This window comes from Aquila chrysaetos, chromosome 1, assembly GCF_900496995.4.
Source record: "Aquila chrysaetos chrysaetos chromosome 1, bAquChr1.4, whole genome shotgun sequence".
NCBI classification, from domain to species: domain Eukaryota; kingdom Metazoa; phylum Chordata; class Aves; order Accipitriformes; family Accipitridae; genus Aquila; species Aquila chrysaetos.
In genome coordinates, this window is record NC_044004.1 from 14,635,965 (window position 1) to 14,648,360 (window position 12,396).

The following is a 12,396-nucleotide window of genomic DNA, read 5'->3' on the forward strand; positions in this document are numbered from 1 at the left end:
AGAGCAGTTCTATCCCAGAGAATTCTTCTTTAAAGAAAAAAAACCAAAAAACCTCCGTCTAAGAAACATACATCAGCAATACCAGGGACTTAGCTGAACTTGAGATTTGTCCTTACAGAAGGACAAAGGGATTGCAAGATTTTTTGTAGTATTTGCCTTGCAAGAAGAGCTGAGCTGAGGAAGGAGAAGAGTCTTCACAGGCCACCTACAGTCCATCTTCCAGTCAGCTACCATATGCAAAGAAATACGCACAGAGACTAGCAAGAAACGATTTTCCCAGAAGCAAGGGGAAAAGGAATATTTTGGTCTTCTCCCCATTCTCCTCTAAAGCAGCATAATTTTTCCTCAGCTTTTCCAAAAGAGGATCCACAGAATTACATCAACGTTTCATTACTCACACAGAACATCACCAGCTCTTTTTTCCTCAAATAAACCACAATCAATTAATTAGATCACTTCAGTGGTGAAGATATACAAACAGTTGATTAATGTTTAATGTCAAACTCTTTATAAAGAGGCAATAAATGGTGCATGAAAAAAACCCCAAGAACTCAGGGGAACAGAAGTCTTACTTTCAGGTTTACAGCTGAACAACTGTGAAAAAAACTCCTAAAAAGCATCTGATTTTTCCCCTTTTTGCAGAGAACAGTTTGTAAGAGAATCTTTGAAAATTTAAGCACTGTTTTGACATCTTACTCTATATTTGAATTGAATTTGGATTAAATTCCTCCATCTATCTGCAAATAATTTTTGTTAACATTTCATTATTTGATAACGGCAGGATCCAATTCTGATCAAGTATCTGAAGGCTACAGCAATACTGTTTAGAGAAATGCTACACTCAGGTAAGTATTTGCATATTACACATACCTATTAAAATGCATTTTCCAAAGATATGGTGCAATTAGAATCATAGGATAAATCAGGTTGGAAGGGACTTCTGGAGTTCAGCCTCTGGACAAAGCAGGGCCAGCTGCTCATGAACTTGTCCAGCTGAGTTTTGAATAGCTCCAAGGATGGACATTTCATGGCCTCTTTGAGCAATGTCTTCCAGTGCTTAACCACTCTCAGTATAAATTTTTTTCTCTCCTATCCAGTCAGAATTGTCCTTGCTGAGTCTTGACTGTTGCTCTCGTCTTTTCATTCTACACTTCTGAGAAAGGTCTCACTTTATTACTTTTTTATACCTTAAACATGTTCTTTGTTAAAGAAAATGAAATACAAAAATTACAATCTGTGAATACTGGATTGTCTATAAAGTTGTATCCATCTCTAAGTAATCAAAACTAGGCTGGGAGGATAGCTCTGATAAACTCATTACAACCTACAAAAACATTTACCCGAGGGCATCAGATCTGAAATGCATACAATCAGTAGAGAACTGCCAGACAAGAAGCAGCTCCACCTGACATATCAGGATATCTACCTTTTCCATCATCTTCCTAAAGAAAGTATGTGTAATCCTCTTGCACAATGCTTCTCTATCTTTGGAAAGGAAGAGAATAAAGGAACCACACACAGCTGTCCCCTTCCTCCCTCTCCAACCATTTGCATCCTACCAGCATTGAACTGCTAATACAAGCATTGATAAATAAAACACTCAGCTTCCAGTCTGAGTGTTTTTTATAGATTTACAAAATCATAGCAATCCTACAATAATAGCCAACATTTTAATTTAGTACTGATTGCAATTTAGGCACTAGTTCTCAATTATGCTGACACCTAAGCAAGAATGCATGTGTACATGGGTTTTTATCAAGAATGCTGCAATCACTTTTTGTTGCTATCACCTTTTCTTTTCTTAGACCCCTTGCAGTCTTCAGATAAGGGTAAAGTGAAGTACAAACAATTTGTTAACATAGTGCCAGTGCAAAAATACCTGTGCTTTGATGTACAAAGAAACATGAAAAAATATAGACATACCTGGTCCAATGCAGAACGATGCAATGATTGCAAGGATGCAAAATATACTGAGGTAAGGAAGCCAATGCACGGTTTTCTGGGGAGATGAAAGACATTCACGTTAAGTATATTGTACATATCACCAATATTAAAAAAAAAATCACAGATAATAGGTAGTCTTTTCCACGTTAAGTATATCATACATATCACCAATATTAAAAAAAAAATAAATCACAGATAATAGATAGTGTTTTCCACGATTCTTTATCTATTTCAGAATTTAGTCTGGGATTACTTTAGAAAATCACAGTATTTCTGTAGAACCTTACTAGATGATTTCTATTAAAGGTCTTGGTCGCTGTGGAATCCCTGTAGAGAAACACTTGACAAGCTCTTACACCATGGAAGTGACAATTCTGAAAGTTTACAATTTCTTGTGTTAATGTTTAAGCCAACCTGGAAAAAAGTTTTTATTTCCACTGAACAGATTCAGCACCTCCATCCTCCTCAGGTATTTCAGTTATGTTTAAAAGGAGCAAATATGATGGCCCATAGAACTTCAACGTTCACCACTTAAAGGCTGGGCTGAAATCTAGACACAACAGGCTGCTTTTCAGTAGGACAGCTGTATCTGAACCTTAGCAAAGAATGTGAAAGCCACAGTCCAGGAAATTTTAGCCATAATCTGATTTTGCAGACAAGGAGGGCCATGTGTGCAAACAACAGGTACAGAGGAAAACAAAACAAACTATAAATGGTTCTTTAAGGGAATTGTAAATGGAATCACCTATTTTCCTCACAAAGCAATCTTTTTTCTACTTCTACGGAGATTTTAAATGATAGGAACTTGAAATACGATGAGCAATTTCTACTGACTCTTCAGGACACTGTTTCTTAATCATGTATGTAAATGCTTGATAGTAATACTAATAGATGGGAAAACCCCATTGATTCCCATTCCTTTTGCTCTTCATCAGTGTTTTTTTTTTCCATCAGCAAAGTGTGAATGCCATTTTTATTAGAATTTTACTATTTTTGCAAAGTTGGTTAATATACGTATAACTGTAGTGTCACAAAGTATCACCCTGAGAGGCACTGTAAAAATATACTTGCTAAAATGGGTAATTATTTATTTCAGTGTTAAATAAAGACCTCCATTTTCCGACACTTTTTTCTTTTCCAGTCTGGGTTATTCCTTTAGTTATGTGGAAAACATGGTCTCCTAGGCATTAACGTTAACCAAGAGACTTGTAGATCTATCAAAATTACACATTCTGGGGTTCTCCTCTGAACACAGATCCAAGGTCTCTAAAAGCACTGAGAGAGAGAAGGTACAAACACGGCATAGATACAAATTCCTCTGAGATCCAGCCTATTTGTACCCTGGTCCTTTGTTCAAAGCAATGCCTAATCTCTAATACTTAACAGATTGAGATACTTCTGAAAGAAAGTAAAACTGAAATGCACTCAAACCAGAGATTTACAATAGCTGAAGGTCCTCATGCAACAAAGTAGGTTTTAAAAGATTTGGAAGAGAATTTTTCACTCAGCATACAACACTTGCAGTTACATCTCTCTTCTGGAGAGCTGCCTTACAGATGTCATGATGGGTATGTGAAGTAAAGCTTTATTGTACTGTACATACAGGTAAGTCAAATAAAACTTTGCAATGGTGTGGCATACGCCTGCTATTCAAACTGACTTACTGACTCTCTTCAACCAAGAAACAAGATTTGAAAGTCAGATTAATGGCGAGACACAGGAATCAACGACAGCAGGAAAACAACTTCATGAAAGACCACCCAAACCCATGCCATTGTAGATGTCAGTTGTACTTCTCAAAAGCCCTCAGGAGCAGAAAGAAACCGCATCGTTATGTAAATGGAAGTTAAACAAGGACAAATGACTCACGGTCAGTATTTAGACTGGTTTAATAATCTTCCTCTGACCATTTGAAATAGCTGGGGTACTGACTGCTAGTAACATCTCAGAACTTAAGTGCAAGTGTTCTGCAAAGGCTAAGTCTTTATATTTTCAATAAAAATATCAGAAATGTAACTTGAAAGAAATAGCAAACATGGAAATTTTTCACTACTGGGAAAAAACATCCAAACCTAAGAATAAGGATGACATATAAAGTACTAAATAAATCTTGAAAAGACTAAATTACAAACAAAGATAAAAACATGGAATATGGGTAAACTATTTACCCAACTATGGGTAACATTGTCTTCATAATAGTTCATGATATGCATGAAACTTTGAGTTAAGGAGACTGAACGTGACAAAGCCCCTATGGCTTTTTAATGCAAAAGTTGCTATGGCTAACCATAGTACTTTGAAACCAACAGATTCATAAATAAACAAAAGGTAGACATTTGAATCCTTATGCCAAACTGATTAAAAGGATTGGCTTACGTAGGAATGCTGAGGAAAACTGGTATTGAGCACTTGGTGTTTAAAATAGGCAAAAGAGAGAATAAAAATACGTAATGACTGTAGTGTTACCTGTAAAGTTAGAGAGACGGTAAGTACTGCGAAGAAGACAACCATCAATCCAAAACCTCCAATGAGAAGCGGTCTGCGTCCAAGCCGTTCAATAACTAAGCCCTGGAAAACAAAAAGTGTGGCATTTGACTTTATCAGTAAAGCAGAAAAACTCAGACCATGTAGTATGTTCTCCTAGTAAATATGAACATCAAAAATAAAACCATGAGAGTTGATTTTATACTATTTATCAGCTATGACGTGTTCATAATTGTGTTCACAATTATGTTTACACAATTTAACCTCTTTGAAAAAACAAGTCAGCATAGCATCCTTATTTGAGACCACTGAAAAAACTAGGAAACCATCAAAGCAGTACTTGCTAATAGTTTTATGCCTGGATTTCCTACTACAGAACAAATATGACCATACAGATAGGAAAAGTGTGCAACTGGTAAATTCAAGTTTAATACTGTTAGCATGGTCAATTTCAAAGTTACTACTACATTTAACTTCTTGTGCAACAATTTAATAACAAAACAAGCACTGTACATTAGCTGTATAAAAATCTGAATACTTATCTGCTAAAGAAGAACACAATGAAGAGTTTCTTGAAAAGCTGTAACAGGAAACTGTCTTTGCTAGTCTGACTCATTAAAATAGGCTAATATATATTTTAGGTCATAATAGCTGATGTACTATTCTCGTTGATAACTACTATAATTACTAATTACAGTTGGCTTTCTTATGAGAAAGTTAAAACAATTTTACAAAGCCTGAGATGTACCACTTCAAATAAGTTGAAGTCAGAATCACACAACTGTTTGCCACATTGTTATTTACTGGAAACTGAAATCCCTCTTCCACACATCCTTTGAGCAAAAGATAAAATGAGCAATTAAAATGAAATCTGGAGTAATACCCTTAATTCTGGGAGATTGTGCACACCATTCCACTGTGGGCGTCTAGAAGAAACGCATTAAAGAAAAGTACAAAGTCACCCAGGGAAGAAACACATTGTGTGGCAAGTGCTTCTTCCACAGCGTCAGGTTCACCAGCAGATTTTAGGACAGGCTTCAAAACACACCAATGCCGCACCCTGCCAAGCAGCACTTCCACACCGGAGATGCGCACTGTGATGCTGCAGAACACGGAAAGCAGCTCTGGGGCGAGCTTTAGCATTCTTTATTTCTTTAAATGAGGAAATATACTCATTTTGACAGTTTCCACAGCTTCCATAATAGAATTTATTTCGGAGCCGTGTTTAAAATAGACCTGCACTGATGTTATTAACATTTCACATTGTGCTCACGGGGTCCAAATGTTCCAAAACTGCAACTGCTGCACTGTCAAAACCTCTACGAGATGCCAAGTATTTTCCACTATGATTAATGAATCCATCTTGCAAACACATGTGGCCACACATACACTTAACCAAGAGGCTTTTTTATGGCTCTGAGGGATAAAAAGTTGTCTGATGGGTCCGCAAGAAGAGAGAGATTTCTGCAATAGATGCTTCACATGTAATTTGATATGAATTACACATTCAGCAATAGATGCTGCACATGTAATTTGACATACCAGGGAATTTCCCTTTTTTTTTTTTTTTTTTTTTTTTTCCTGGATTGGTGGTCATGATTAAACAATCTTGGTGTTATACCAGCTGGTGGGTTTTGTATTAAAACAGGGTAAGGGATGAATGTTTCTCTTAGAAGGAAAAAGGTTCATAGATGCCTCTCATACAGAGCAAAACATGGGAAAAAAGTGATAGATAGTTTTTGGTTGTAAAGCTCAAAGCAAAGCAAATCCCATCCCACTAAGGGAGGACAGTTTGGACTAAGTCCTCCAAAAAGACATGTGTATGCACTTGTGTCTACATACACTGAGAATAAGTAGTGTGGACATACTTGGGCAAATCTAGGTGGGTTGGTGAGGCACTCCCAGTTTTAAGTGAGACCAGCCAAGCACAGATACAGTTACAGCAGGATCTGTGGGTTCCATATCCTTTTTACAGAAGAGAATAGTAGTTCTAATATATTTAAATTCTTTTTCACTCAGAGACAATTTGGGAAGAACTAAAGCAAATCCATGTGCAGTCATTCTCTTCCCTGAGCTGATGCCAGGCTTCCCAAGCATTCATCAGTGCTATCTATTTAATACAGTAGCAATGAGGAACTTGAATGCTTCAGCTTCTGGGCACTCCCTGCAGTTTCTGCTCCAAAGAATTTACAATTACAATTCTTGGTGACATTTCTTGTGATTTATGGAAAGGACCAACTTCATTCACTTCAAAAAATAAGCAGGAATTTTGTCCTTATTCACAGGGACACTATGAAGTACCAGAATTGCTGGAAATCCTATAATCATTTCCAAAGTTGATACAAAGTTAAGTACACTGACAACACTAATAAATCTAGGAAATACAGACTCGGAAGACTTCTCAATTAGACGTGATTAACTTGCACAATTACAAGGCCTTCCATTACAGGCTAAGGACACCTCTAATTTGTTCAAATGCATGGCCAACGTCTTGTATCACCAGTTCCAACCCAACAAAACACATCTGCTTATGGCACAGATTCAAACAAGGCACACCAGTCTGCTGAAACGGAGTACTGCACAGAATCAAGCTCATGAAAAGCCAAGTGCAACAATCAAAACCATGCTCCCTACCTGGTTATAAACTACAAAGCTGTGGTCTCATGAAAGGCAGCATGCGTGTTTGGAAAGACATGGGTCCGTGGCTTTGTGGGTCAGGAGGCAATGCAGAAGCATGCCAGGGACCATTGGCAGATCAAAGTTGTTCAACTGGGAGCCAATCCACAACAGAAAAGCCTCTCAGGAGGCACCATCTTTCATCAAGGCCAAAACGTTTTTTTGAATCGTTTAAGCACACAGATGCTTCAACAGCCAGTCCATCAAGCTGGTAAGGTCTACAGTATTTCTAACTAAAATTTGATTTATTCTTGAGGATTTCTTAAGAAAACCTATGACAATACATCAGTATCTCAAATTTCTCTGCTGAATTGTTTGTTCCCCTTTTCTTGATGGAAAAAAAAAGCTCAGATAAACCCTGAAGTTTCAGCAAATACTTGAAAAGAAAGTTCTGACATGTCTTCTATAACATCACATTTCCCTGGTGAAAAAAATCTTGGTTTTGAGGTTATAAACAGACAACAACTTCATTTTTAGTTATAATTATACAAATCCAAAACTTGTTAACTTGCAAAACCCACTAAGATGCTTATGACTCATAAGAAGTGGAAGATGATTCACCAGTTTTCAAGTATTTACAGTTCTGAATGCTCCACTGCTATGTGCTGGTAACTGTTACCTATTGAAGACCTATAACAAGTCAAAATATACTACATGGTAGAGTAAATGAAATAACAGGAAATTCAGTACATGCTCAAGTACAGTCAAAAAAAAGAATCTTACAACTGTTTTCTGTGATAGCACACTGAGTTATATGCCAAATTGTGTAGGCTGATACTTGTTTATGTGTGATCATAAACATGCATTTGTAGAAGCCTATACCGAGTCATGGGAATTAACACAGCTGAAATTACTGAAAATGTGTAAAAAAATATTGCAACCAAAATTCTCTCAACACAAACGTTTGGTGATAATAAGGCAACTGATATGCAAACTAAGTTAACTGTTCACACAACTTACTTTTGTCTGGCAGGAAACACTTGCGAATAAAGTTAAAAAAGCAAATGTCAATCTTTTCACTTGAGTCAGCTGCAGATACCGGGTCTGACATAATGAAAGCAGAGCGCATTAAAAAAGATCAGACAAGCTTCTCTAGATAAAATGAATGCGTAAGCGAGTTCTACAGTGCAAATGGGAGGTCACTGAATACTATTCCCTACTCATTTCTTGGCCCTAAATTATACTGAGAAAACCCCATTATTTTTTCTTGATGTCTCAGCTCTGTAAAGAAGTTTGATCTATGTGCTAACGTCAAAGGTAGCCACGCTTTTTTTCCTCATGTATTTTGGATATAGGTCTGAGTTAAGCCTGTATGTCTAGATTCAGACTTGATGTGACAAGCTAACTCTGTGTTATTTCCATTTTAAATAGCAGGATTAAAATGGATAATCACATTTATATCACTGTCAGGTCTATTTATGACACAGTGTAGTATCTTGCATCCAGGAAAAGGAGAGGAACAGAAGACTGAGCATTACAAATTGTTTTTTTGATTCCTATTTTTATGTATATCCATTTGTTTACTGGATGAATTATACAGTTGTAAAACAAAGAAATGGGTTATTTATTTAAGTACATAAACTGGAATTTAGAGGCCTAGCACCGAGCTTGACCACATAAGCGCAAGCCTTAAATAAATCTGTGCCTACCCTGGCTCTCACATCAGTTTGCCTGTATCTGTCTTAATGCCATGACAGGATAAGATCCTACACATTTTCTGTAGGTATCAGGCTAGGGATTACTATCAGCAAAGGGTGGAATTGATTACTAAATTTGTAAGCTCAGTCTGAACCATTTTGCAGTAAAGCATTCTTAGTCAGCTTCACTTGGTAGTGAAATTTTCCGTTCACTGAAGAGGGTCCCCATACTCCATGCTTGCTGGACCAGCATGACCAAGACGTAGCCCATGCAGTTATTCACTCCAGCCAGCCGCTTTCACCTCAGCGGTACCTGGGAACAGCCCTTAGGGCGGCAGAGAAAAACCCCATTACCTTATCCCTATTATGTCTCTTCAGTAAGCTGTAGGTATTTTTGAAGCAAAGCTCCTTCTGTCGATGATTTATTTGTTAAAAGCATTAAGTTTTGTCTTGTGTCAGGTTCATGTTATAAAAGTTAGACTAGATCTTGACCTTGATCTATGACAGATTACTGTGGGTGGTGCTTTATTTTCTAATGAAGGTATTTGAATCCCCTGATGCAGATCATCTTGAATAGATTGGGAAAAAAAATTACTCAAAACCATTTTTTTTTTTTTTAATACAAAACAGCAGGAGTCTTTAAAACTTTCAATTTCTGAATATATCCTGCAGAAGGATTCGTACTACACAACTGCAGTCTTTAACCCACTATACCTTGGGTCTTAGGAGTGGCGTTGTAAGGTAGACCTTCATAAGGAGACTTTTTCTCCTGGAAGGTACTACATGGTTACTTCAACACATCTAATCTTTGTCTATCCAAAAGCCCAACTGTAATAAAATGATTAAGGAGGAATAATGTCTTTGTCTAAAAGAAATCCTGTTGACCACTTGTGGATTAAGGTAGCATTCATTAACACAGTCACACCTTGCAATTCATCCTACAGTGAAAATGTGCCCACATGCACTCTGGCTGTCAACAAATACCATGGTCTGGGAAGCTGCTTGGTCAATTATCTCTTTTCTACTGCTGATTCTTTCTGCTTACATTTTTTCCAATACAGTGACTTTTGAGTTTCTCCCCTTAGAGAGTTTGGATGACATAGTTGATTATAAAAGGCTCTTTGTTACCTCTCCCATATTATTAATGGATATTTTTATGATTAATTGACCCAGGACAAACCAGCACAGAATCCCACTTGATATTTCTGTGTATGACAGTGAAGTGTTGATAGCTACTCTCTAAGAATAGTTTTGCAGTTAGCTGAGCATCCACACTGTTATCATTTCATCCAGCCCACACCTCCTGTATCTTATATTCTCTAAGCTCAACATGACGGACTTTTTCATACAATATGTATGAAAAACTGTGAAATTCACTGCTTTAGGATGCCATGGGTTCTAAAAACATACGGAAGTTGAAAAGTAACTAGGCAAATTCAAAGAAAAAATTTTACCCAGGCTATTATAGGCCAAGGTATTACCTTCTACTTCTGGTACTCCTTGAGCAACAGCTTCTCAGGGTGAGGGGAGCAAAAGGTGAAATGGCCATGTTTGCCCCATTCTTTCACTCTCCTCTACTTACAGCCTATTGGGGATTATGGGTAGGTGAAGGTTGATTCTGACCTAATGCAAACAATGTCACATGGGACTGCATTAAAAGTCTCACTAAAAATCAGATTATAGCAAAACTTCCTAAGAAACCTCGAGATTAAAGTATTTGTCACCCCATTTTTTCCACTTGCTAAGACTGGCTGTCACTGGAACATATTTCTTCCTGTTCTGACCCCAGTGGAGCCACAGAGTTTCAATGGAGATATCTTGCATTACCCTTTGGACACCATGGAGGAAATGTGTTAGGGATGAGAACACCTACCGAAGTGTCTGGAGTACCCTTGTTTAGATGAGCCATGCCCTAAGCAGGGAATCCCTTCTTGTACGTTAAGATCTATTAACATTAAAAGAAACACAGAATGAGTCTAAGAGCCCTTTCTCATGATGTCCCAAAGCAGAATAACATTTTCTCAACTAAGAAAGCTGGCTTCCTTGACTTCTGTGTGGTACTGCAAAAGATTTCTTATATTCTTTTATGGTCTACTACTGAATTGTATTTTAACTCATTCCAGGCTTCGCATGGCTTGTCTGTGTCACAGGCTTTGGAAGACACATTAGTAACACCTTGATGCATCACCTTATGGGAAATGCTTAAGGCATAATCTTCTCAACATAGTCATAGTCTCTTCCTGTGAACATTATATAAAGACCAAATGTGGTGCCACAGATGGCAAAATTGGATGTGGGATGCTTAATTTGAATAACATTCTCTTTTATTCCATGCCGGTTTCATGGAGGGGGGAGGAATCTTTTCACACGTTTACTTCTGTCTCCCTTTCCATTCAGCCTGTTGCCTTGTCAAAGAAAGGCACTGGCAAATTGTTCTTTTTGTCCACTAAGAGTAAGACAACAACTAAATTAAATTAACCTCAATTACTAAAAATTACAAAAAAGCCACAATAGCCAATCTTACTAAAGAATAACTAAGTTTGTGGAGCCCCCTTACAGTAGAATTTATAGAACAGACTTCTAATAAACACATATTTGCCAGGGAATTATTTAGGTATATTCCATCCTGCTTCAAAGCATGACATCATGTCAGATAACTTACTGCTGTGACACGTCTATGAGTAGGAAATCTATTCAGTATTTCATTCCAGAGGATACCTAACTTCTTCAGAAGCAAACTGAAATTAATGGGCGCTCTCATTAAAAAGTAGCTTGTCTAGCCAGTCCTCTAAACTGAATCTGTGTTCAGTACAATGGCTGGAGAAGTCTACAATTAACTGAAAAACATACAGAAAGTTTATATCGTCTCCCCAGAGACACAATGCTACAACTAAGTACGCAATGCTACAACACAGGTGTTTCATGAAGTAAACTAGAAAGTGATGGTGTAAGCAGGAGCTGCAGCCAAATTATATGAATGAAAGGAAAATGATGATGCACGTGTTTCATTCTTCAATGTCTTGTTCATGTGGCTTTTGCTCGACAGGAAGAGGGATGGAGCTGTAGGCAAACCATGTTACTAGCAGGCATATCAAGCGATCTGAGGCAATACAGAGCTATAATAAGGATGGGATGTTATTTGCCTTTCCTCGAGGACCACATCAACATTATCACTATTATGCTGCTGCTCCCAGGAAACACGTTAAAGGGAGACTTTCAAATTTTTCCACAGTTTGAATGATATTTTATCTCCTAAATATTATTTTGCTTCTCTATGAAATATATCTATTTCAATCTTTTCCTTTAGCATTCGTATGAGGCTCATCAATACCTAAGTATTCTTACTGAGGCTCAGAGTCTCATGACCACCTAACATATGCATAATGATCAGAGATGGTACGTGATTTCATTGTGGACCTCTCCAATAGCTATTTCATTTACAAGAACAAAAACTCTCCTTCTATTACTGATAGGAGTATCTACTGAAATCCTGGAATTTATTATTAATAAAATCTGGTTTCTGCTAGCCAGCACAATATACAAAAAAAAAAACAAACCAGGAAAATTAAGTTCTCCCCTTGCTTTCTCCTGCTTCTTCTCTTCTTCCCTCCGAGTAGTACATAAGACATATGCACCCGACTTAATATTTAATGCT

General features: G+C 37.3%; 1 protein-coding gene across 1 annotated transcript in view; it reads right to left on the bottom strand.

The window, feature by feature from the left end:
• SLC2A9 (solute carrier family 2 member 9) overlaps positions 1-12,396 on the bottom strand; it is a 138,759-nt gene that overhangs the window by 40,848 nt on the left and 85,515 nt on the right. Inside the window, exons 11-12 of the mRNA XM_030023672.2 lie at positions 4,411-4,512; positions 1,924-1,999 (exon numbers count right to left, since the gene is read on the bottom strand). Coding sequence (XP_029879532.1) covers positions 1,924-1,999; positions 4,411-4,512 — 178 coding nt within the window. The remainder of the gene's footprint in view (positions 1-1,923; positions 2,000-4,410; positions 4,513-12,396) is intronic.